This window comes from Phalacrocorax carbo, chromosome 1 (assembly GCF_963921805.1).
Source record: "Phalacrocorax carbo chromosome 1, bPhaCar2.1, whole genome shotgun sequence".
In the NCBI taxonomy this organism is placed as follows: Eukaryota; Metazoa; Chordata; class Aves; order Suliformes; family Phalacrocoracidae; genus Phalacrocorax; species Phalacrocorax carbo.
In genome coordinates this window covers 44,546,443-44,574,165 of record NC_087513.1, presented here as the reverse complement: position 1 = coordinate 44,574,165, position 27,723 = coordinate 44,546,443, and the positions used below count along the sequence as shown (strand labels likewise).

At 36.3% G+C, this 27,723-nt stretch overlaps 1 protein-coding gene across 1 annotated transcript in view; it reads right to left on the bottom strand.

Moving 5' to 3' along the window:
- OTOGL (otogelin like) overlaps window positions 1–27,723 on the bottom strand; it is a 97,857-nt gene continuing 70,134 nt past the window's right edge. The window contains 22 exon segments of the mRNA XM_064444181.1: window positions 1–2,806; window positions 5,297–5,376; window positions 7,508–7,579; window positions 9,305–9,350; window positions 11,326–11,445; window positions 12,269–12,373; window positions 12,698–12,876; window positions 13,825–13,888; window positions 14,879–14,919; window positions 15,008–15,112; window positions 16,386–16,487; window positions 17,013–17,120; window positions 17,409–17,513; window positions 17,942–18,154; window positions 18,656–18,841; window positions 19,174–19,315; window positions 21,156–21,370; window positions 23,678–23,867; window positions 24,531–24,623; window positions 24,754–24,777; window positions 26,133–26,275; window positions 27,159–27,336. Of these exon segments, the coding sequence (XP_064300251.1) occupies window positions 2,606–2,806; window positions 5,297–5,376; window positions 7,508–7,579; window positions 9,305–9,350; window positions 11,326–11,445; window positions 12,269–12,373; window positions 12,698–12,876; window positions 13,825–13,888; window positions 14,879–14,919; window positions 15,008–15,112; window positions 16,386–16,487; window positions 17,013–17,120; window positions 17,409–17,513; window positions 17,942–18,154; window positions 18,656–18,841; window positions 19,174–19,315; window positions 21,156–21,370; window positions 23,678–23,867; window positions 24,531–24,623; window positions 24,754–24,777; window positions 26,133–26,275; window positions 27,159–27,336 (2,712 nt within the window). The 3' untranslated portion in view covers window positions 1–2,605.

Sequence of the window (27,723 nt, the reverse complement as noted above, 5' to 3'; positions counted from 1 at the left end):
CAAGTTTTAACAGATGTTCGCTTTCTGACCAGGCCAAACCAGTCTGAATTTGAAGTTTAATTGTAAAATGGAAGACAGTCTCAGTCCATATCCAGCTCCACTGAAGATGTAAGATTTTGCTGTAGGCTTCAGGGAGGATCCTGACACAGTTCCTATTGATTGTTGCACCTAAAAAACTAAATTGGGTAAGTGGGAGAAACATTTCTGAGTACCATGTTTCCTATTGCAGGTTATCATGGAGTTAACTTTAACCATAACTGCTTTTAATGTCCACGTTTGTCTAAGATTTTGCATTATCAGTCATCTTTAATGACACAGGTAAATTAATTGCATCGACACTGATTTATTAGCATTCTGCCAAACAATGTTTATTAATTTCTCTTTAACTACAAATACAGTTCTAAATCTTACAAAAGCACATTGCTTATAAAAAGCACGGCCATTTAATCAAAACACATCAAGTGTTCGGTCATTATATGGGAAAATGCTATCTTGTAGGAGCTTCCTTAAGTAATTTATCAAATGCTAAGTTCATTAAGAAGTTTTGGGCCAAACTCTGCTGATGCAAATATAGGATTCGGGTCCCTGTGTTAATAAATCAAAAGGCCCCAAGGTTGTACTTTCTGTTTAAAAGAACTTGTCCTTTTAATTTGCTGTATGACTACACAAACTTTATGGCTATGACTATGATTTAATTTCCATTTCTGGCCTGCAGGAAAAGTTTCTGTACACAAATGCCAGCAGCAATATCAGAGAATATTTTGGTTCTAGGCCCTAGGATATAACAACTTGAAATATCTGCCATACAAATCATAAAAACGTGCAAACAAAGCATATGCTTTCTCAGAACAGCACTTTATTTTGATCACTAAGTGATCACTGTTTCTGTATAATGGTTAAATATTCTACTGATAATACAATGGATTGCTCTTTAATTTTTAAACCGAGTTACTATTTTTAAGGAGGTGGACGAGTAGATGACAGTCTTGTTAGTAAAGACAGATTTCACTGTATATGCTATTTTTCTCTATAAGCCATCAAACTGAACACAGCAGAAGTATAAAGCTTTGTCACACGAAGTAGCAAAATAGCCTTGGATTTTAAGTTTCTTTAAATTTTATATTGCTTATTTTTCATTGTATAAGCCACTGTGATAATCCAGTCTTCTTGTAATTAAATGATGAGAGCTTGAAATAAATTATTTGTCAAAAAGTTTTCAGACTTTCAGACAAGATTTTTAATTCTGAAACAATTTCCATGATAAGGGAAATACTGGCCACACTGAGGTCAATGGAAGAAACTCCCACTGTCATCATTTAAACCAGTTTCATTCAGTGAGTTTATAAAGCAAAATAATCTACTAAAAACAAACTTAAAATCGTATCCTTAGTTATTAAGATAAGACTATATAGTATGTTTAGTAAAAGGGAGAGCATTTCCAGCTTAACATGCTGAATCATGGACATTCACAGCCTGATTGGACATGAATAATGAATAGTTCACTTAAGCCCTGCAAAACATATATTTTACCTGGATTTTTTTCCTGGACTCAAAAACGATTAACCGTAAATTCAGCCAATAGTCCAAATCTCAATATTTAAAAACAAACAAACAAACAACTTTTATGTATTTTAGAAAAATATACTGAACAGAAATCTTCAAACTGGAAAACAAAGGAAGAAACCCATTATGAATAGTTAAAATGTGCAGTATGCTGTTTTTTTAAATAAATATATATATATACATAGAATCTTATTCTACAGCTACTAGACAGGCAATTTCTTATTTGTGAAAACTGAAAAATGCATATAAAATAGAATCCTTCCTATCAGAAACAGCTTTTCGATATTTTTAATAAAGGCACAAATGCTTAAATTCTTCAGCCTTTGCCTAGTCATGCTTCATATAGTATATATATCAAAAATAAGTGTCAAAGGTTTAAAGACATTATTATGATTCCTCTATATGATCTGGAGATTTACTACAGGTACTTACAGACCACAGTCATGGTGTTTCTCAGTGACTTACAAGATAAGCAGAGTCCAGTCATTGACAACAGCTTAATGGACAAAAGATAGATCTTTCAGCAAAATAAAAAATATTTCAGTTGAACCCACTATTTTTGTAATAAATTAATTCAGTCATTCTCAAAACCCTAATATGCTTCTTTTCCAGTTAAATATGGGATCAGTGATGGTTCTTAACTGGAAGTTTCTAAGTAAAAGGAAAAGAACCACTGAGAAATTCTGAACTCTGATAGGTAGCCACAATCCAAAATTTTAAAACACTGGAAATGGATATTAACCAGCTTTCAACAGCTCATCAGAAAGCTACTGAGTAGAAATAAAGGATGGCTAAATTATACCTTGTTCAAATGGCTTTAATTTTCTTTCTATACATGCCATTATTTGAAAAGAAAATTTGAAGAACAGCAAACAAGATCGTCTGTCCTAAATTTGTGAAAAGTTACATTGTAAAGCATAATTAAGGACTTTCTTTTTTTTTTTCCCTGCAAATTATTATAGCCATCCAAGGTCAACAAATAGAGTCTGGTGAAATGAAACTCATTTGAATTCCTCATATTAAATCGTATCCACAGTAATGTTCAGTTCCATTGGCATGAGCAGTCAATAGGCTCTTGAATGACGTACATAATTTCAGTGCCATTTCCTGAGCAGCGTAGTGGCACAGTCAGATTACGTGTTCCATTTTCTCGACAACATTTACAGAATCTTAAATGGCTATCAATATTGACATTGAAAATTGTTGCAGATGGGCATTTTCCATCACAAGAAGCCACTTTTATCTGTGAGTAAAAGAAGAACTGAAGTTAGACATCTCAGATTTTGTTATAAAAATATTACATTTCAAACTTCTATGTGATTAAAACCCATTTTTACATTTGAAAAGGACTCTGGTCTTAAAAATTATTTTGTCTTCTAAAATTCATTCATGCTAATACTTTAATACTTCTTTATTAATTAACCTTTTTTTTGTTGTTTAATCATGTATACTCTCTTAACCTTGAGCAAAATGTTGTGCTGTGGATACTAAAATCGAATCCCTAGTTTAATCCTTCAAAACAGCATAGATAAATTCACGTTCTTTTCATGTTCACTGCTGAAAAGTTAAATTCTTTTAAGCAAAACAAAGGAAAGTCTGTCCTTCTCCTTGAAGGCTCAAGAGGAAAAGCAGATCAGTGCAAAAGCTTTTCCCTTTCTTATTCATACTGCTTGTGAGTAAGTGCACACCAGTATGAGCTGTGTTACCGCTGTAAAAAATATATTTCAAAAGTAGGTGCAGTAACAAACCAGCAAAGGCAGAGACTGGCTGTAAAATTATTTGTGCGCTAGACTTCAGCAGAGCAAATCTTTCTCTCGCATTACATTATGGGAAGAGTCTTCTTAGCTGATACTTGACAAAAAAGAAATTGATAATTTTTAATTAAAACTTAAGCAGAGTTGATATGCTCAGAAATTGAGATCTAGTTTGTTTTGTGATAGTTTTAAATCTGATTTCTTATGAAATGAGCTGTATGAAATGCTTTGATCCACCCCCTTCCAAACAGCTTGTGAACAAATGGGCCGTATCCTATTTAGACCAAAAGGTTACTCCTACAGCTTTCCTGAAATTTGACAGGGGAAAAAAAGACCTTGTCCTAAGCACTAATATTGTCAGTTATTAATTAATTAAATGTAATCATACTCAGCCCTATCCAAAGTTTGACAGCGTTAATCTGGCCAAAGAACACATATGTAGTTCCAAAACAGCCACGGCATGGGGCCACTTGATGGGCCAAAATCATGTGATTGAAATAAGAGTGCCAGGGGCTTTGCGGTGGGGGAGTTGAAGAGGAAAGAAAGTGGAGCTAAGGATATGAATAGAGATTTTGAGGACATGAAAACCTGGAGGTACTTCTGGGTGAAGTGTAAGGGAATCTGGACTGTGGGAAGGGTGGGCAGCCATCAAGGAAGTGGGGAACAAGAAGATACTGAGGAAAGGAAGCTGTAATACGGGGGAGGTGGGAGGGATAGGAGTAGGTCTTTTGGGAAGATGGGTAGAGGGGAAAGGAAAGAGAAAGAATCTACATAGAAAGTCACAAAAAGGAAGGCTTCATTTGTTGTGCCATTTGTGGACTGTTCTGGCCAACATTCTCGTTGCTCATCTCTAACCCTCTCTAATTCTGCAGCAATGTAGAGAGGCCATAACTGCACAGAGCACCCTCGATAGTGCTGCATCATTGGCTCGTAAGAGACACTAGAATGAGTTTGTTTCCACTCCCTATCCTGTTCCCTAAATGTCATAACTCTTAGTTAGCCTTTCTGTCTGCAGGAAAGCATTTAACAGGTTTTTACAGAACTAGATTCAAGGGCAAGGTCCTTTTCAGCTAGCTTAAAAACCTGTGAGGTTTGACTAAATCTTTCTTTTTAATACTTTTTGCTTTAGTCAGTACCACGTCTTTATTTTGTCATATTGCTGTCCCTTAACCTAGGTTGTTGAAGTAACTGTGAACTTCTCCACAGTCTTCTCTCCTCTTAACTGGCAAATAACTGTAATTTCATCTACATATTTATACTCCCTCATTACTAACCCTTTTGCTGAAACTAAACCAATACACCACACACACTTACTTCTGCTATTAAACTTTGGGCATGTCACTGTTGACCTTCTAGCAGGATGGAAATTAACCTGCTCAGCTTCCAATCTGTGATGATATTTTGCCTCTTCCTTTATGACTGTTTAGGTTCTTCAACAAAATCTTATCAGAGGCCTTTTGGAAGTCTCAAGATACCGTGCCGACAGCTTCTCCTTTAAGTCCTACATGAGAAGCGCATTTGCTGCTTGCACATGGCCTGGGTTTTGTAGATGAGGCTACACCAAAGCTGAGAAATGAGATGTCTTAAGCAGACCCATAAATAAATGGGATCATGAATTTATGATATGGAGACACATGCTATGTGGAGGAGAAAGCACCCAGAGAGTAAAGGTCTCCAAAGAGGAATGCAGCAGTGTTTCCATCACATCCTAAGTGGAAGCATTTCTACTCCTCTTTTAGAGTGGGATGTTATTTCATGGTGAGGAGTTCAATGCCGTTGTTGGTTCCAGGGAGGAGGGCTCAGTCTTTCAGCCATAGGAACAGCTAATTTACAAGCAGGATAACATTCCTAGGGTCAAAGGTCTGCTTTTGAGAAGATAGCAGCATTTTTTGTTGTTTGTTGATAGCCATAACCCACTTCTTAACACTTGATTTGGTATGCTATAGGCCCAGCATCAAACACGGCTCTTTTATGCTTACCGGGCTTTGACTTATACAATCATTTTTTCTTATGGTTGTCCTGATTGTCATTTTCTGGCAAATCCTTTCTTCCTTTTTGCCTGATAAAATACAGAAAATGCGTTCTCAATCAGTACACTTGTACTGTGCTACTAAAAAAGTGAAACTATTAAAATATTTTTAATAATTTTAATTTTATTAATTATTGTTTTCATTAATGTACACACTGAAACTATTACTTTCATCATTAAATAATTTTTTAGAAAAAAATCTCTTATATTAATAAATACTTCCTGTGAAGAATTATCGATTTCACAGCCAGCACATATGAGGCATTAAGCTATACAGATTTTATAAATATTAAAAGACTAATACGATTTTCACTTGCACATAAGGCAATACAAATATAAGCAATTGGAAAAAAAGATGTCTCAAGTAATTTTGAATAGTATTAGAACTAATTCTGTTATAATAAGAATATTGAATGTAAATAAGATATTGATTCTGCAATTTAGAAAATCTTCAGAAGTCAACGTTGGAGAAGGTAAAGCTGTGAATGTGATTACAACCTTGATGTTATTTTGAATGTTTAAAATTTAAATAGAACTATATAGTTTCAATATATTTTGAGAAAGGTGTCCTTGAAGGAAACTTTGAAAGAGAGAGATGCATATATTTGCTAAATATGGTGCGGTTTTTACCACCAGAAGTGAAGTACGTAGCTCTGAGTCAGCATACAATTATAGGATTAGGGAAATACTGCTTTTTAAAATACATTTTAGGAGATATTGGTAGGAGTTTTTTATTTGAAAAATAATGCTGTACAGTGCAAAGCCATTTTTAACATAATAAAAATCATAATATAATACTGAAACAATTAAACGTACAATCTTTCATGCTGCGCTCCATATCAGACTGTTATTAGTGTCTGTGTATCAGCAATTACTTAGATCTCCTATTTCACTGCCCATCAAAATCACCTATTAGTTTCACTGTGCAACCCTTGTGGACACCCAGCATATAAAGTAATAAGTGCTATTCAGCAGAGTTTCTCCCCCTTCAGCACATGCCTTCATGGTTGGGTGTACACAAAAAGAACAACTTTCCTGTTCCCCAGAAGCTTGTGAGCACTTTTATAAGGTAAATGAGCTCCGAGTAACCAAGATATTCTGCAATCACAGCTCCAGTGGGTATTTAAAAGTTAGGCTGGCTGCAGAGTACAGCTAGATTTTAATCTGTGCACTGCAGGATCGGCCAAGCTTCTGTTACTGAACTGGCAGATCACCGTACGGTCGAAGGTGTTAGCCTACAGCATCTTGGTTTTCCTTCCTCAGCAACACAAGAAAAAATGTCCTGTGATATTTCCATCAGATAGAGCTTGCCGGCATGGATAAGTGTACACAACACAATCTTTGTACTTCTACAAGTCATACAGAGAGATATATGACATTTCAGCGTATAAGGTGCAGATGTCTAATGAAAACTCTGCTGCTATACTTTTCTCCCTCCCACCTTCAACTGTCAAGAAGATCTGCATTCAGTATCAGGTGTGCTTTTTTTACTCCTTATTTCAGTAAGGAATTTCTATGACTTACCTATTCTTAAAAGCAAAGAATTATGATCATAATACAACAGTTTTGTAACATTCTGTAAAGAGTATTATTAACACATGATTGTAATTGCATGTTTGCTCCCACCAACATTTTCACAACTTTGTAAAACATGTTATTTGCAACAAAAAAAAAGAAATACAGCATAAATCCATATCTGCAAAGGTGAGACCGGGAAGGAATGCGTGCTCTTGCTCTATTTTTCAGCAAAAACAGTTCAGTCATTAAATTCAGAGACCTGGGATCAGATTTAGAATCTCTTGGCAACAATATTCAGGATGATGATATTTTTAAAAATCAGACTTTGTACTATGACTACCCTGTGCAGTAAGTTCATGTATTAAAACCAATTTCAGAAATGAACAGGAGGAAGAACCATCAGCAGCATATACATATACATAAATGGATGAACCTAATTCTGACACGTGCTGAGCAGTGAACCCTAACCAGGCTTTAGAAAACGACTGATCTGGGAGGCCAACAGGGGATCAGTATCTCTCAGTATCAGGCCCAATACCATTAACTGCATTGAAACATTTAATGGTAATGACAGCTATATGCATATATCAAGCAGTGCTTACACTATTATTAAAAAAAGAAAATACATTATTAAGAATAATACCTGGTTCACAATTAATACTATCAGTAGGCACTACTGGACTAATGGCAAAGGGTAATAGACCCAATCCAGAACCTGGCAGAATCATTAGGAATATAAGTTTCTCATGAAATAAAAACATTTTTATATAAATGACATTTCATTAATTCTTACAATGCCAACTGCAATTTTTCTTATAGCAAAAGATGATGAGCTTTCCTGTTAGTCTTCCAAATTTAGAAACTCTGCAGCTGCTTCAAGTCTCACTAAAGATGGCCTGAACTTTATTACTCTCCTGGTTAACAGAAAACGGGAATGATGCTTCCTTGTAAACCAAACTTTTGCAATGAGTCTCTCTATGGCAAGGTAAGAATTAAATATATGCACTCACTTTGCATGCATTGAATCAAGCTCTTTCAGAAAGATTATTTGTTCCCATTAAAACCCCAAGGTGTTGCAAGCTCTATTTATAAGTATTCTTCTTAACTGCTTCACCACAGGGCACATGCTTTTAGTTAAAAATAAAACAAAATAAAAATAAAAATAAAATAGCATCATTTTATGAATTGCGTCTGGTTTTTAGCAGCCACCTCCGCAAGTATTTCTGAAGTATAACAATGCCTTTCCTGAGGCCACAGAATACGGCCAAAATTATAAATCTTCCTGGTCAACAGAAAACCAGCAGCCATTAATTCTTTAGACTAATTTTCTAAATAAAGCCAACCTAATTTGAGGGGGGTTATTGAATATTTTTCAGCATAGTTTATATCACTAGAGATAGAATATTAAATAATAAGATTTTAGCACAATTCTGGTGTGTTACTTTGCTGATTCTCATTCCAAAAAAAGTATTCTGTTTTATTAAAATAGCTTTTATTTTCTATGTTTTGAATACAATAGAACAACAAGGCTTGCAGTTCACTTTCAAAGCTTTGCATAACTTGGAAACTTGAGTATTGTTCTGTGTTTGATAAGTATGAGCATTTCCCCCTATATCACCAAATTATCTACAATACACTGCACTTCTGAATTTTATTAAATAACTCTCCAAAATATTGTTATGTCTGTGACTTCCCATTCAATATTATTAAGTAAAGGTTTGTCTAAAAGAATTCCAAAGACTAATTTGTTTATGTATTTTAACTCTTAATATTGAACACAAAAAAGGCCAAAACAGAGGGAGGAGGATTTTCTGTGGCATTCAACATGTTCTTGCTCTACACAATTAGTTTTACACAACAGTGTTTTATTTTTACGTGTACATAATTATATACCTTGATAATAAAAAGTTTCCTAGTGAAAACTGCAGAGAAAATCAGTTTGTTCTCAACTGACTTTTACAATTGCATAAAATATTAAACCTACAAGTTTGCTTCACAATTCATCATATTTTAAAGTTACACACTCAGAAAATGTGAATGTACTCCCAGGTATTAAAAAGCCAATTTGGATTTGGAGATGTATTTCAAAATGCATTGGGAATCAGTTTCAGGGTGGAAAATCCTTATCTTTTGTTGTGAAATTTCATATAGGCAATATTTTAGAGCCAGCTTAGCCATAAAGAGAATGTTTTCATTATTTTAATCAAGATAACTTTTCATCTTCCACAGCTTCTATTTGGAGAGATTTGGTTATACTCCAGAACAATAATGTTAAAAATCACCAAGTCAGCAGGAATTGTTAGGTAACTATAACAATCTTATCTGATTTGTGGGGGGACTGCATGCTTTTTCCTTCTTTTTGTCACAGCAACTGAGGTTAAAAAACAAGCCTTCCAAAACCAAAGCCAAGCTAGAACATAATGCAGCCTTCATCACTTACAGGTCTTGCAGCAGCCATCATTATATGTCTGCACAATTCCTCCATTCTAGAAAAACAAAAGGAGAATATATCAAAAAAGACTGTGCCCGATGCAAAGGTGAATTGTATCTCAAGACGTTCCATGTTTTAAAGATGTCCAACTATTGAAAAATAGTATCACTGACATCAAGAGAATTACACAGATGTGATCAGCTGACGGTTTGGTTCACAAATTCTTTACAACCTCTGACATTGAAAATGAACTTGTCACTGCTTATCTGATCTGATCTGACCTATTCTCCTTTGAATAAGCCCCTTAGTTCCTATGAGCATCTTTTTATATCATCTACTACTGTTTCCCCACCACTGAGATTTATTAGGATAGTTTAAAAAATTCATGTATGCAACTTTGCTGATAATGTAAAATGATTTACACTGATCATATGCCAAGGAGAAAATTAACACCTAATAAGTAGCTCTTTACAACATTAAGTGTATGTATATGTATATACACTGTTTTGAAAGAGATCATTAACTGCAGAATTTCAGAACCATTGGTGTGCTCAATTATTTTTCTGAGTTATAGTCTTTGTTATTGATTTCTTCTGAAGTTGCTTGTTAGCTAGAAATTAAAAATGTATGAAAGTGAAGAAAATGTCCTTCTGAAATTAAAAGAGAGCATGAGAGGGAGAGGGAGAGGGAGAGAGAGAGGCTGTCAGAATGGGTGCAAGCAAGAAACAGACACCCACAATTTTAGTGGATAGCCCGGAACTGCTTATCAAGCAGACAACTGGACATAAATAGCACTCTTATGATAACAAAAGACAGAAGACATTTTTAAGCTTCGATCTTTTCATGCTAGCATGTATTTTTAATCTCATTACAGAAAAAAATACTGAATAAGTTGTTCAAGAACTTCTTAAATGAGCACTTAAACTCAGCTTCTTAAATCCATATTCCTAAATTATCCTGAGCTGCCTGTCAGAAAAGCTTTCTCCTCAGCTACTGGCTCAAGTCTGTGCTCAGTATCTCTGAAAAACAGGTCAGACTGAGTCAGGAAGTTAATTTTAGGGCCCCATTCTTTAAAATCTTAACCATTATTACTAAGGACAGATCCTAATAGACAGTGGCAAAAGGGTTCCAAATGTGAAACTCAAGCATAAACTCAAAGTAGAACAAGCATTAATTTCAGATAGAATGCCTTCTTCAGGGCTGGAAGAAATAAGGAGTTTTTTAAACAAACGCAACAGGTAGGTAGGACTTGTGCTGAATTTACAATCTGTAGTCAAGGCAGCAATGGTGCTTACCCTCTCTACATGTATATTTATTTTATTATTATTTGTAGCTTATATTAAATATATGGGGTACTGCAAGTGCAAGAATTATAAGAGGTAGTATAAAGTTAGAGAAGTATTTAATTAGAAAATAAAGTTGTAAACAAATATGTAACGTGTGAAGCACCCACAGTCTTCAAACCACTTTATATAGGTATGCCAATGTACGTTTTTAGATATATGATGTAGGTAGATACCCTTTCTTGTATGATAGATATTTTTTGTTGTGTTCCACAAAGTTTAGTTTAAGAGATAATAAAGTTTATATATACTCTGTCATCTTCCTAATCTTTGCACAGCTTAAGGAATTTTTAATATAGCCCACTTTTATATGCAGCATTTCTGAATAGCTGATCCAATTTATTTAGTGTATGTGTACTACAAACATGGCAAAGTGTTATTCCAAACTAAAGTAAGACATAGTGAATAGCACTTTATATAGTGGTATCTCAGGCGTGATTCCAACTCCATAACACTTTAAAATCAATCATCATTAAGACCCAAACCAAACTTTCATACTCCTCACAGATATTTTGTCAGTCAAAAAGCAAACAGGAACATGGAAGACAAGACTGTAAATTGCTCTCTTACATGTTTGCACTTACCACTTTTTCAGTTTAAAGAGAGTGTGTGAGGTATGCGTGCGTTGTCAGGTGTGAGCCAAACTCCACATCAGTTATTGTCACTTACCTCACCCAAAGTACAAACCTTTGTACACTCAGTGTCATTAAAAGGAGGGCACACAACACTTGATCCCAGTATGATAGCCCCCACAGCAGTCTTTGCGCACTTGTAGTTGGTGCAGTTGGAGCTCCAGGTGCTTCCTTCCTGAATAGTTAAAACAAAACCGTTGTCAGGAAAAGCAAATTATTTCAACTTTATCTCCAACCCCAAACGTCTGTAAAAGTGGTGCCCTCATGCTGTAGTACCTACTGGAGTAGAAAGTTTGTTGCAGACCACCCACAGGTGGCAAAGGGAGGGACCATCCTCTAACTACCAGTAGCACACCCATATCCATGGCTCTAGTCTCCAGCATGCTGCTCAGCACAGCTGCCCTAGAACAGAACGAAAGGGCTCTGTGCCAGAAAAAAAGACCGATAGTTTCTTTTGCTCCAAGAGCAATGGGAAGCGTGAACCAAGTCATGGCCGCATCCATGTTTCCTTGTATGTGGATGCTGGAACACACCATTGGGATCCTGAACCCCAGTGCTTCTGCTCACACACTTCCTTTCTGTAGAAACCAGAATGAAGAGAAGAGCGGCCCTGGGAAGAGGGGGACATAGAAGTCCTGATGTGAACTCAGAAGCTCCCAACTCATCTGAATCACAGTCATGAATTAGAGTTACAATTTTAACCCTACCTTGCACTTAGAGCATATCCAGCCTTAAGTAAATGATGATATTCACATATCTTTGTAGAAAATATTACAACCAATGAAATGAAGTCAAGTATTTACCTAGCGTGAAATGGCAGGTCTTCAAATAAACGCACTTTTTTCCTATCATATACCATAAATAGTCCCTAAGTGCGTAACCAGCAGTAAGGAGGTATGAAGCAAGACTCACAGCATGAGTTAGCTAAGAAGTGACTGTCAGGTACCCGTATATCATATCATTATAGTTATTTTCTGTCTCTGTCCAGAGACACTTACCTCATACACAATTAGTGTTCCATTCTTGGTATGAAAAGAGCAGGACACGTTTTGACAGGTACCACAACAAGTATGGTGACTGGAGGAAGGAATATATATTTGATGCTGGAAAGAAAGGAAAGCAAAAAAAAGGAAAAAAAAAACCTGTATTTTTTAAACATTCAGTATATGAAAATTCATTGATTTCTGAAACTAAAAATACCAAGAGAAACAATATACAGATGGATGGAGGGATGGACATGTTTACGTATGCTGCTAGAAATTGCTCCTCAAAATAATCCTGGAGACACAAGATATACATCATCACTATAAAGTTCTCAAGTTCTTTCTGAGCAAACAGGACTAGCAGAAGGCTTCACTTACACTTTTATCCCAACTGCGTAGTTGCGCTCACAGATTACATCATTCCTGTTTTTTAAGAATACTCACAGTTTCACATTGCTGGGAACAGTTCACCATTGCAAAATGCATGGCATTGTATCCTGTGCTCTGATCTTTTTCTTGTAAACACCGTACAGTGTAACAAAGGTCTCCATCCAAGTACTGAATCACTGACTGTCCAGGATTCAGTACTGTGACCTCTTGGAAGATGCACACATCAGCCTTCTCTAACAGCAAAAGAAATAAATGTTACCAGAGGAAAAAAAATCATCAGACAAATTAACAGAATCACTGAAGACAAATATAGGGCAAAGTCCTATGCTCTCCAGAAGTTTTCTCCCTTTTAGACTTGGTTGGTTTGTTGTTTTAATTACCAAACAAGGGGGGGGAGGAGGTATAATTCAGCCTAAGAAAATGCTACAAAATGCAAAACTGCCTAACATTGATAGTGTTCCTACTATAGAAGTAAAAAAAGTTCTGTTGGTCTTACTTTTAAGGAGTTCTAATATTTAACATTGGGCTAAGTACACTATATGAATTATTCTGTGCATCACAAAATGTAGCCTTTCTGTCAATTAAAATACTATGTCTACAATTACCTATGGTACAGTAACATGCTCAAGCTTACTGTGCTCCCAGAGGCAGTTTAGCCTGAGCTGCAGTCAGGATTGCAGCATACTTCAAGCACCCCCATGCAGTATGGCTGAAACTGTGCCTGCGTGGGTTCGTTGAGTGAGAGAAGGGAAGAGAGGCCTGATCTTAACTGGGCACCTACCCTCGTGCTGGCTGGACAGGTCTGTTGCACTGGTGTGAGATGTGATCTCATTTGTGCTTGACAGTGGACTGGGAGCAGTCATACCACTTCTACCCAGCTGAGGTTCATAGCCTGCTTCCTGTCTGCCTCTCACCAGAGAGACAGCACCTGACTCTGAAACCACGGGCAGTTTTACAACGCTCCTACGCCCTGCCAGAACAGACACTAAATGGATGGGTTGGCAGATAAAGCATCATATTCAGGAAAGAAAGCATAATTGCATAACTAGGTAGACACCCATAAAATCAAGATAAAAACGTGTTTATGTTTGAGAAGGTTATTATGGTCCTATTTCTGCTTTCTTTGTGTGCTCTTTTTGCTAAAAACTAAAACAAAACAGCTAGGAATATTAAAGAGTTACCACAAATGTAGTGAGTGCATCCACAAGCACTGGAGACACTACTGTCTATTTTTTTAACTTCTCCCTGAGTGTAAAGAGATAAAAGAGTTTGCAAAGTCATGAACAATTACATGTAGTGCTAAACAGAGAGTTTTTATCTAAAAATGTAAGATATTACTTCCATCACTTCCAGCTCTGCTTTCATAAAAGGCAAAAAATGCAGCATAGTCAAGAAACAGTAGCACGTTCAGAGTTATTTGACATATTTATCTCTTTAAAAAGGAGCAAAGCACTTCATTTTCTCTAGGAATGCATATGAACAGCAGGGTGGCTAAATGGCAATTTTCCCTGAGATAAAAATCATTTCAGTAATAAACATACTAGCAAAAGACTGCCTTCTATGAATTTTCTTCCAAAAGATAGGGGGAAACTCTTCAAATTTGCAACTCCTGTTTAGACTTTACATTATGCAGTCTTCACAGAAGGGGAAGAGAAGGACAAGCTACAGACATTTGATAGGGAAAATATCCCTGTCACTGTGGTAATAATGGGAGTTTGAACTCATAATTATTTTCCACATCACAGTCCCTATTATGAGAAAGTATGTGAGGAGCAAAATATTTATGACTTCTCATATCAGCTGAATTCAATAATGTTAAATCATTTTAATTAAAAGCATAAATGATTAACAAAATAACACATTTCTCCAGATGATACCTATGATCATAAAGCTCATCCTTCATTAATTGTTAAAAAGTATTAGGAATTATTTAGGTAGAAAAAAATTCCCAGCGTGTTGTTTCAAGTCAACATTGAACAGAATAACATTACAGTTGCTCTTCTTCCTTTGACACATCTTGAAACACACAAAGTGAAATTTCCCTAGGGAATAGTTGACAACACTGTGCAGAAACCTGATGGAGTTACATGCCTGAGCTGGGGACTGGGAGGCAGAGTCCCAGCCTGTCCCTGTTCAGCCTCATCACCTTTTACAACTAATTGAAACAAGGAATGGAAAGGGAGGAATAAGAGGGCTGAACACCATTAATAAAAGTATGTAAAGGACAGTGCTTACCAATTTACAGGTCAGCATAGTAGTGTTTTCACAGCTACATTCTGAGAAGAGAACAAGAAAAGCACATTAGTCGGTTACCTGATTGGTAGCTTGTTAACAGCAGTGACTAAGGAATAAAGTAATCATTACCACAGTGCCATTCTGGACAACACTGCCCAGGGATTTTTTTCTTCACAAGTGTCATGTCGTCTGTGCAATTCATGGAAGACTCAGAGCAAAGATTTTCATCACAAACTGAATGGAGAGAAAAGACCTGTATGAGTATTTACTCAAATTTCCTTTGAATTTTCCAGGTTATATCTCTTGATAAACTATTTAAAAATAATGACATCTTTTATAATTTTTATTGTGTTTCTCGAGCATCTCTATTATACTTGGAATTGAAAAATAAACGAAGGCTTTCAAAAGTGCTTTTAGTGCCTTAGAACAAGTTTAAATTTTCAGAAAACATCGCACAGCAATCATTTAATGTTCTTGCTGCTTCAGAGTGCCTCAAGATGATAACGAGTACCAAAGACAACTAAAATTACAGCTTTTGGAAAGACATGCTTTTTTTTCATCTCAGCTTTGTTGTAAAGCAAATTTCTGTGAGATAGCGGGAAGCAACTGCCCTCCTGGGATGACTCTCGTAAGAGAATACTTTCCTGTCCTATCAGAGGAGACTTACTGGGACTCTGAAAAAAGACCACACACTAACTTTCTACCTGCTAGAAGTTGGCAAAAACAGTGACAAAAGCCTTTGCAGAAACTTTCATTCGGGTGCAAGTACTAGGAGAAGGAAAAGACCAAAATGTGGAACCACCTGAAGTAAAAATTACTAAGCTCCAAACTGACTGGAAGACAATTTAATTAACTAAAATTACCTGAAGACTATAATAGGACGAGTTAATGCAGGAATAGTCCATTGATCTAAATTAAGCAGTTACACTTACAGATATTAGTTAAGAACATAGAGCACAATTTCTGTGTTTTATGAGGCCAGCAAAGTGACTACGTTACACTGAAAATACTCTTCTTTTGGCTGCTCATTGTTTGAATAGTAGGGAACCCAGCAGTATTTGAAACCCTTGGCCTACTCCTTCCTCTAAAAGCTAGAAGTGCAGAGAAAGTGCCCAAACACTAATGAATGGTACAACAGAGGAGCAATAGCAAGGAAGTTGTTTTCTTACAGGTGATTTAATACATGAACAATTGTATATTTATACACCAAGGATGGGATTCAGTTCCAGATTAATACATCAGTATTTAGGTCATCCTAGAAGTAGCTGTATACTGTTTGGTGAACTAAATAGGCTCTCCACACTCCACGGACTGCATTGGTTAGACCACTATTAAGTACATACCAAGAAATTTGAACCTATCTGAAATGTAAACACCCTCATTTAGATCTCTTAATCTCTAGCTGAAGACCACCCTAAATGCTGAATCAAAAAAATCTCCCCACACACACTTCCTGTCATTTTTACTAAATTTGGTAATAAGTTGCACCAATAGCAGTTACACTCACCGCAGTAGTAATGAGGACAACAGTAGTGTACGGTGTTAAAGTCTACAGTGAGAATTTCCCCTTCATTACACAAGGGAACAGGCTCAATACAGGATTCACAAACTAAATTTTAAAAAAAATAATCAGACATTTACAAAGTTTTAAATACTAGAAAGTTGGCACATGCGAATTCTATTGAATATTAAAAGTCAGATTATGTTTGTTAGTTGGATAACAGTGCTTTTATGGATTGTTGTTCAAATACAAAAACTTAACAAAGCAGTAGTGCATGCACCTAGGTGTCAGGGCTTAGGCTAGGTAGTAGGCAGTTTGGTAGTGAAGGACTACCGAGGCTGAGCTGCGATCCTTGACACAACACACTGAAGGAATAGATCATAGGTATAACTCAGCTGTGAAGATCAGTGTCAGTTAACAATTTTATTCTGCAGTTCAAGTATGATGTTCAAACTGATGCTGGAAATAAAAGATTCCGAAAACCAAGAGTAATTCATGCTCCAGTCAGGCTGACCTGTGTGAAGTCCCACTGACCTCTCCAAGAATTCTTGGATTAAATTATTAGGTTTAGAACTTTAGACTATTTTTAGCAAATGCTTATCTATTCCTTAGTTATCCACTAAGGCTTCTTACCACAGAGATAAGAGAAACAACAACGATCTTCCTGTTTTGCTTCAACAATAAATTGATCTTCTCGGCAGTCCAGCTGGGAAGCATTGAAACAAAGTGAAGGATCGCATTCTGTAGGATATGAAATAATCAGTATTTTTAAAAGAGCTAAGAAAATGAAAATATATTCTTCATCTCCTTAGTAAAACAAAAACTCCAAATTGACTGTAAATCAAAGGTGACACAAAACACAAACACAAAAAATATTGGAGAGTGTGGAAGAGAAATACATTATTCCTTGGTGCAATTTACAATGTCCCATTCTGTTAACAGTCAAAACCACTTGTAAGGCAAACTTCCTTACAACCCAATGCAAGTGTGGAAAATGTCCCAGTAACTGCATTTTTAAATTTCCCTTACCACATCGGTACTGTGGACAGCAGGACAGGGGGTGATAGCCTGCAACCAATTTTTCATTGGTTTTGCATGTTGGAATAATGGCATCACACAATGACATGTTACATTCTGTGGGATAGAAAACAATCAACTTTGTCATATTTGAATAGATACAAGTCCTATACAGCTCAAGATATTTATGCCTTTTAGCAGAGATGCACGAACTAACAACAGGCCAAGTCAGCTTACAGTGCACTCCACACTACTTCTATCATCAAGTGTTTGTCAATTTCTTTTGAAATTCCACCCAAGAGCTAAAACATTCATTTTTAACAGAAGTTTTGTTTCACTAGTGGACTAGTACAAAAAACCTTGGATTTCAGTGAGTCAGTTCTTACAAAGAAAAGAAGCCTGCTTTGCTGGTCCAACCAGCCGCAAGTACCTAAAAACCACTTCCAAAAAATGTTACTTTGAACCCTGTCTGAAGGTTATAATCTGCTGATGAATATCAAGCACTACCTTTTTACTTCTGTTACTGAAAACAATTTGGTACATACCACAAACTTTCTTTGGACAGCATGCCCCCTCTTCAATGACATGGACGATAACTTCTCCTTCTCTTTCACAGACTGGTGGTGGATCCTCGTCGCATTCAGGTTCTATGGCAACAATGCTTCCATTTTCTAAACAGTTGTGCATGCAACAGCCTCTGATGGACCCATTCCAGATCTCCCCAGCAGAGCGGGGTTGTCCTTTGTTATCTGTACATGCTGAGAGAAAAACATTTATATCCCTTCAACAGGTAGAAAGCACAGATTTCCTGCAAGCAACTCTGAACTAGTTTGCCATATTGGTAGCCTTCTTGAATAAAGTAACAGCACTGTGGGGCATTATGATCAAGGAATTCAAGAAAAGATCATGATCTTAAAAAGCTCAAATGAACAAATGCTCTGCTCTGGGTGAAAATAATCAGTGAGTGCAGGGGAAAGAATCTGCCTACACTATTCCATCCTGAGTACTCCAGGAAAGAAAGCCTGGGAGCTACAGAAAAATGACCATAATTTTTCCCTCACAGAAGTACGTCAGCACTGGGTCTTAAATCCAAGTGAAAGAACAAACTGCTGTAGCTTGAGATGAAGCTAGGCTCTGTTGAAGGGAGCTGTACCAGATGCACACCTACTGAGGACTGACATAGAATTTAAACATTTCTTACACAGAGCTGCAGTTAACATTAGCATATTTGGAAAACTACTCTGTCTTGCTGCACTTACTACATTTTTCTTCCGGTATACAGAGGTCAGAGTCTGTTCTATGCAGAATAGTGCCATTTTTACACACACAGTCTTCCCTTAAATAGGAACAGGGGGAATCTTCATAGAACCACTTGTTCAAGCATGTCGTGGCTTCACAGGGTTGCACACAAGGCTGGTATTCCTTGCCCTCAGGACAACTCAATGCTGCAAGTCATAAAAATAGGAAACTGAGTGGTGCTATTATTCTTTCAGCATTTTGTTGAATAAAGAGGTAGTATGAACAAGTGAGTATATCACAGAAAGCACACATTTATATTCTTAACAGTACTTCAGGTAAGCAACTAAATCAAGATTAAAAATTATTCATGACGCTTTAACTAAAACAATACTTCTTAATAACTTGTACCCTGACATACTAATGCTGTGACAGAACGGGACAGTACTTCTAATAATAATAGAAATATGTTTTTAAGTTATCACTAAACATTGCGGCATACAAAGCCACATTGGAGTATAGAACATGACTATCTGCTTACAACAGTAATCAGGTGTCCTCCATTTAATGCAGATGTTGTGTTTGTTGCATAAAGCCACATATGCAGAAAGAGCATCACACTCATAGTTCCAAAAGTAAGTACTGTTGATCCACATCTTCTCACAAAACTCCTGTGGTGACACCTAGGAACATATTGTAATTGAGAGTTACCATCTAGAAGAGCTTTCTGTAATTAAAGTAAATCATCAATTGCAAGAACTAATACAGCTGCAGGGCAAAAATCATAAGCAGTATATAAAGTAAGAAATACCTTTTTTTTTTTTCAGAACACTCAAACACTCATTCTGCAAAACTTAAACTGCCAGAATTTTTTACACTCCTTAGTAGGCACAGAACACAGTCCTAATGAGATTGTCACACTACTAACAAGAACTTTTGCAGTACAGTCCTGTCAGCTAGAGGTCAACAATCTCAGCTAAACTTTGCTGCTATACCTTCCATAAATTCCTGCTGTGAATGAATTATTACTCAGTGCTCTGTTTCTGTGTCTATAGGACCCGATAGCCTATGTTACTGGGTCTAAATGCAGGTAGTCCAACCTACCTTATTTCTGTTGGGGTTATTTGCATAAGCTTATAACAAGGTGGAAAAAGTCAGATTTTGCTTTATTCTGCCTGTTCGCTATTGTGGTGCTGCAATCACTCACTTCTGCCATAAAGTTCATTACACTGATGACTGTTACCTATCCTTGTCCAGGTGCTTCACGCCTGTGGAGCGCACAATACGCTCCAACCGCTCTGCCACTGCCACCATCAAGTATATAGAAGAAAACTAATTTCATAATGGATGAACCAAGTGCTTGGCAATTTTGATGCTATGTCAGGTTTTGCTATAAGCCAGGAAAAGATGCAGTTGCATTGTATCTGAGACTACAAGAGTTCTCCTGGAAGCATATATGAAGTAGGAATTCTGACTATTCAGATTACCTTTGATTATTTTAAATGAGATATGTTAAAACAATTATGAAAAGCATCCTGCTACCCACTGGTGCTGCTCTCCCTTCTTGATTCCAAACTACTTACCACTGTTCCCTCCCATTAAGTTTCTGTGACAAATATCTATTAATCTTTTTTAAAAAAATTCTTTTTAACCCCTTCCCTTCAGAAGAACTCCCTCACTGTGGAGGGGTCTTGGGAGTTTGAAGGAAGGGGCTCAGGTGCCTGCAAAACCTTTAACTGCATTTGTCTGTGATGAAAACCGAAGAGTAGCACAATACAAACTAAGGATGGAAAGGCAGAACAGCAAGAAGTGAATCAGGAATCTTGACACACCTATCTCTGAGAAAGAAAGGGCCAGTTGAGTAATTAATCCTTTTTACTAAGTGGGAAAAGTAAGCCAGACCTCAGAGGTTTGGGGCTTCCTCACTTCCCGTTCTGGGAAGCAGCTGTGCTGCACTACCCACCTCTAGTGGTAGTTTGCATGCTACGGCTATATCCCTATTACAAAGTACAGTGTCCAGAAACAAGTTGTGAATATTTCCATAAGAAATGCTACCAAATTGTCAAAGTAATAGTGACTACATCAAAATTTGTTTAACGGGGAATTTCTTTAGTCTGATCAGTCTCAGACTGCATTAATTGCTGTTGTATGCAGCAGAAGGTATGCAGCAGAAGGTGAGGCTTTCCGTTCTAGTAAACTGTGTCAAGCATTTATTAAAAATAACTCTTTTGGAATGTATTTGTGTTGAGATAATGATCTGGTGTCTCCCCTTTGAGCGTTGCCTACTAAATCATTTAAGAAACAGCACAGTAGCATAGGGATCTATATAGATGTGTGTTTACAGTGGTCAACATTATAAAAGCATTAAAGCTAACATGACAGAGGTATTAAAGCCACCCATCCAGTTGTTACCTCATGAAAATAAGCAAAACATAAAGAATGTGCATATCTCTCTCACTCTTTTCTTAACTATACATCTCTTATTTAATTTGGACCTGGAATTTCTCTGATCTTCACACTCACTTTCTTGTGACAAGGGATGAAGACGCTTCTGCTCAACAGTTCCATACAGTATGTGCAGTTATCTTCAGTACAGTTTCTTACTGGCCTCCTGGTTGTTACATCAAGTGTTTTCTCAATTTCCCAACTCTTAATGAACATTTCAATTTCCTCCGTGTTTGTAATTATGGTTCTGTTTTGCATTTTCAGGTCATCAGTAGGGTCTCCATTACACACGCCTGAAGACAGAGCATCACATTCAAAGCACAAACATGCCATATTACTTCCTTTGGGAAAGAAAAGTGCACTTGATAAGGTAAGATCAACATTGTGGCAGGCTCACCTAGGAGTCTTAGTCATCTGAATTTATAAATGAAAGCAGCTATATGTCCACTGTAGTTCCAACTTTCTACTTGTGATTTTAGTTGTCAGCATCGAGCTGACAGCTTAGGAAATCAAGCTTAGCAAAACAAGCAGATCATACAATACAAGTAATGATACTTTTGCCAGCAATGAATTAACTCCCGAGAAAAACTGGTGCCAAAATGTGCTGTTGAGTGTAGCAAATTCACTGACATGGCACCAGATTCTGATCTCATTCTACTGAATGGCAGTCAGCTCCATGGGAGTAAGTATAGATGGCTTTCAAATTAACTGCACATTTCTGATGATTTGACACTGTTTTGAAACTTCATTGAACATTCAAAATGCAAGAAGTTATGAAAGGAATCTTTTGATGAGCAAATTGCTTTCTCTAGAGAAAATATTTTTCTTACTCAATTTATTAATACATAACTATTGAAAAAAATGCCCCACCCAAACCCTGACTACCTGACCAAACCCACTGGCTACCTGAATTCATTATTGCATGTATTCAGCTAATTCATCAATTAAAACATATATTTCCTATAGCACGTAACAACTCATTAATGCCAAAATTTTAATCTTCGTAATAGTGGTTTACATCCCAGGAAATAATCAACCAAAGTTCCTATATTGTTTTTTCACTTTCCTTCCACATTTCTAACCACACCCTAAGTCCTTGGCTTCATGCTTCCAGCCCTGCATCCTGATACTCTATAGGGTCCCTTGTTAGAACTGGGCTCGCCTGGCGTGACAGGCTGTTATTCTCTCAGCATGGGGGAACACAGAAGATGGTATTTGCATTATAAGAAGCATTTGACAGTAGCACCGCTTTCCAGTATTCTTGGCACGTCTGCTTCTTGCTGCTGTCCTAATGCCATCCCACAAACTGTGATGGCGTTAGAATTTGTAGGGCCATACTACAGGATTGCAGAATCAATGCAGCTTTAAAAATAAAGCCAATTTACCACAGTCCCACAATTTTTTTCAGTATGAGAGGGAGAGGGTAGGAGAATCCCAGACAGGAACAAACCACAGAGAATAGGAAAGAAGCACTAAGGGAGGCTTCAGGTTTTACTGCAAAATACCAGGTAGAGCAACACTTTACAGTGGAGGTTGGATTTGTCTGCATAGTCTTCCTTTTTCTATTTTTTCATGGCACAAAGAGTAACTATAATCCTTCCAGCATTTGACCTCCTCTCATCCCAGTCTTTTTCAGCATGAGTAGAGAAGATGGCATGATACTGGGAAAAGATGCAGTACATGCAAGGTCCAGCATTCACCTTCTCTCATTAGATCTAGGAAAACTTTTCTGTTGTTCAAGCAGAATATAGCAATGGATTTTAAACACTTAATCGGTTTATATTTAAACCACATCTGAGTTGTTTTGCTTGCTTTTAAAACTAAAAGCAGTTTGAAAGATTATAAAAAGTTCCTTTTCCTGTTCAATATAGGGTAGATTCTGCAAAATTTCAATGCACCAGAAAATGAACATTTATGATAGAATTAAAGTAAGTCTAAAATACCTGCTTACACTTTTCTATATAATTCATACTGGCAGAGTTATAAAAAGGCTATCAGGGAAGCCTGAAACATGCTAAATTTGCTATCACTGTAATTTAAGTCTGAGATACTTCAGCATAGTTTTGGACCCTGGATCCAACCTTAAGAGGTCTGAATTTGGATTTACTATCCTCAGGGGTCTCAGACCCTTCCCAAGATACATGCTTTATCGGTCTTTGCATAGTGACAAGCTGCCACTGCTAAAGTCTGACAGTTTTTCTTTTCTCCCATAACCACTGAAATAGACTGTCACTACCTGAATTTCTTCAGCAGCCACTTCTCTATTGAAAAATTTCCCCCTTTCTATACTTGACTTCAACAGTATTCTTAAAAACAGGCAGAGATTAGTATATTTTTAAAAAGTTAATTAGATACAATGTAGTGATCATTACTTGCTCTGCAAGCTGCTTTATTAACAAGCAGTGCTTTGAAACAGAATTATTGATTTATTACTATTAATTAATAGAATTTTACAAGCCAACCTCAGATAGGATTATCAGTGTTGTTAATGGGGGTCACAAGGAGAGCTATAGGGACAGGAGGTCACAGACACAATATGGAGATGTAAATTTGAAATGGGAAATTATTAAATAAGAAAAAATTTGCCACCATAGCCTCACCACAAAGTCCTTCTGTCTTCATCGACGTGTTAGAGTGTAATCCATATTGTATATCTATGATGCCTGTAATGTGAGCCCACTTGATGCTAATACCAGCTGGGGTATCAATGACATACATTGCACCAGTATCCTGAATACTCAGTCCTTCTTTTGAAAATGGTAATGGTTGAATTACAGAATCCACTACTACCTAAAATAAACCAAATACATTTTAGGGATAAAAACAGATTGAGAAGATGTATTTTATCTGTCTTTACCTCTTATAGCAAAAGATACTTTTACAGCCTCTGCCACATACAATAATGGTCACAGTGCTTAAATCACAAGCTTCTCATCAGTGCCATTTCCTATAACTGCAAATGAAGTAGGCATGAGAAAAAATAATGATACAGAAATCTTTTCTAATTAAGAGAGGAATAAATCTTATTTATCACATAATATATGATAAAACAACAAAAAACTCTCATCCCAATTATTCAGAGTTACCTGTTCTGACCTCTTATTGACTAGCAGGAAAGGCAGCTCAAGTATTTATCATGTCTTGGAACATTTCTGTTCAGTTCTAGGTTATCTGGAAATATAGTCTCAAGTGTAAATGACTTTTGCAGCTTCTTTAAAATCTCAAAGGAACTCTGAAGTGTCATTTTGGGTAGATGACATATAAGTGAAACATGGTATCAGAAATTTATATTTTTTGCTTCTAGCACACCATGAATTACTGAGAACCTGAACCACAAAATTCTAATCCTGTAGTACATTCACTGTAAGTCTGATCTATTGCATTCTACCACAGAATAGCTCTCCAGCTCTCTTTTAAGTGTACACATGCTACATACTGGTGATATATACTTACTTGTCTTGCTAAACGATTGATAAGTAATTTATATGTGTGTGTTGTTACATTTAATTTCTTAAAACAGAGCCCTGAAGTGCTTGCAGGGAGAACCTGGAAAGAAAAGTGTCAAACAAGTTTAGTTATTATTCTTTTTCTAATTCTGTACCAGTACTATAGGGAATTTTTTCAATGAGTGTAATATTAATGTATTTTATAATTTGTAAAAGAAAAAAGTACTCACTAGTTTTCTTATTGAATTTGCACTCTGGAAAACATTAAAAAATAGATTAGAAGTGCAATGATAATCAGCAGCATTCTTATTTGGCAAAAATAAGTTGACTGTTTTCTATGTGTTTGAAGTTCTACAATCAGCTTCATAATTAATTTAATATATTCCTTACAAATAATTAAAAAAACATATTTCCCAGCTAATGTAGTGCACCTTTCTGTGAACTATTTTTAGAAACTTGATTTACCTGTTAAAGATTGAAATCAAAGTTGTTTATGTGGAAAATAATACAGAAAAAAAGAAACCCATGACCTGAACAAGTTGAATTAAAAATACATAGAAATACAATGGTCATGCCAATAAAATCTCCTGACCTAAATCTGATGAAACTGTTATTTTAGCAAGGCGTCTTTCTGCACAAGATTACAGATCATATGTACCATACCTCATCTGGCTTTTAACTAAACAGCTTTAACATTGAGAGCAACTCATTACCAGCATCACAAGATTCAGCATATGCTGCAAAGCCCTTTCAAAAAATATTGCTTGAAGAACTACAGCTATGGACTTCTAAAGCTCATCTGCTTATGTGAGCTGCTTTCAGACCTTTAGACTGCAACCAAGGGACAGTGAAGAGAGCAATTTAAAAGAAAACATCTAAAACAGTGTAAGACTTGGGACTTAAAAATCAAGTGTACAGTTGCCCAGTGAGAGTAGATAAGAGACAAATAGGGATGAGAAGGAAAGACAAATGAAGTTTCTCATCAGGAACTTGTTTATCCACAAACCAAAGATGGAAATACAAGCCAGTTGTTCAAGGGCTGCATGATTTAGGACTATGGAAAGGAAATGTATGTACGGACTCTCAGGATGAGACTGATCTGACCTAAACTGGCAGTCTAAAAATAAAGAGGCGGGATCCCCTCTGTAGGCAATGCAGGGAGTTAAACAACTACAAAGAACAACTCATCACTCTAATCCCAAACTCATTAATACATTCCTAAAATAGCTACAAAATATTCTTGTGACTATTCAAAATATTTTAGTATTTTGACCATACTGTAATGTATAAATTCAAGGCCTCAAGAGATTTGCGGGTGGAGATCCTCAAAGGAGACGTGCAGATTCAGAAGTTATGTCATCCCTGATAATTTAAAGGGAACCTACATTTGAATTTCCTTATAACATAATACAACAATTACTACGTAGCCTGAGATAAAATTCTTTAATCTAGACAGCGTGATTAAGCATGCTCCTTGAAAGTTGCCATTTTCCAGTGGGTATGCCTTTTATCTGAAAGTTTTAAGTGATATATTTTTGAAGAATTTCATGCCTATAACACAACAATTCAAGAAACTATTACAACTATTGCAGAAATGCAAAAATCTTACCTGATTAGTAGGACATTTTTCAATATGAGCAACAATAACTTCTCCTGGTAACTTGACTAAAATGTAGGAAGCCATATTATAGAGGGCTATGTTGTTTCCATCAAATGTAATAACACTCAGTTCAGATAGTACAGAACATTGACCTAAAAAAGAACTGTCATTTAATGAGGTTACCAAAAAACCAAATACAGGACATTTCTAAAAATTTTCAGTTTTAATAATATTTGTTTTCACATATACATTCATATACACATTGATGACCTTGTTTTGCGGACAGCATACTGAGCCATAAGCAGAAGCAAGTATCTTACATTACTCAGTGGAAATACTGTAACCTACTGCTATGTACCCTGAGTAGGGGAGAAAATTTAAATTGGTGAAAATTTTCACTTAAGTCAATGTTTTACAGGCAAAGTCAATGAATCTGTACATTGTGAGTTAAAATATATGCATTAAAATCTACATATTTTGAGATACTGATAACAAGAGACTGATCTGTCCTATCTTGAGACAAATATTTAAAAGTGCAATATTGTTTTTAGTAATGCTGCAACGTTTTTAATATGACTTTTCTTTGGCCTTTTTGTTCCCTTGGCAGACAGTCATCTTCCAGCTTCTGCAGTTTCTATGTATGAGTGAAAACTGCAGTTACAGCTAACTGAAATTTGGGGGTTCTGTCTTTCAGAAAATGCCAGTATTTAATTTGTTTTCTTCACAAGATGTTGAACTCTCAACATCTCTACTGATAGAAATTCTGAAAAGTCTCAGCTGGAAAATGTTGATGTTCATGTTGCAGATTTCATTTCAATGTTTTCATTCAAAACAAAATATTTTTACTCTCTTGAATGTTAATTCAAAGATACCAAAACATTCAGTTTATTTCATTCTGTTTTCCTGATGAACAACTCTTTTAAATTCATTCCAGTACTCAACCTCATATTCCCACTGTAATAAACCCTTAATTTATTACTTGGAATTTACAGATCAAGGCTCTGTGTTTTATTTAAAAATAAAACAGTGACTTACAGGGACATTCCCATTCTGGGCAACAACTATCAGTGTTAACTTGAACTGGCATTCCTCGAAAACCACAGTCTGGCTTCTGCACATCCCTAGGGCAGTTCCTTGAAAGGTTGTATAGCATCCAACCAGTATTAACGCATACATACTGGCTACATTTGTCAACAGGTTCAAGGTATCTTGGCTGTCATATAAAGAAAAAACAACTAGAATCAGTTTTACATTCATTGCTCTTATCAAGTCCAAGTGGTCACTTGTTCATCACCCTGCTCTGTGACAGAATCAGTTCATTTTGGAATGAACTTCTTTTGTGTGGTTGTTACAGGTGGCAATGATGCACATGCATTCACCCACACCCTGGAATACCCTATGGAAAGCATTGTGCATTGAGGCTACACGTTATAGTCAGTAATGATCTGAAGCATTTTAAGAAATACAGAATCATGCATTCTCATCATTTTAAACTCTATGACAAAGAAACAAATGAACAAATGAAAGACAGGGTGAGATTATGCAGAAACCCTAAAATTCCATGGATTATAGCTTTTTCTGCACCTCAGAAGTGTATTTC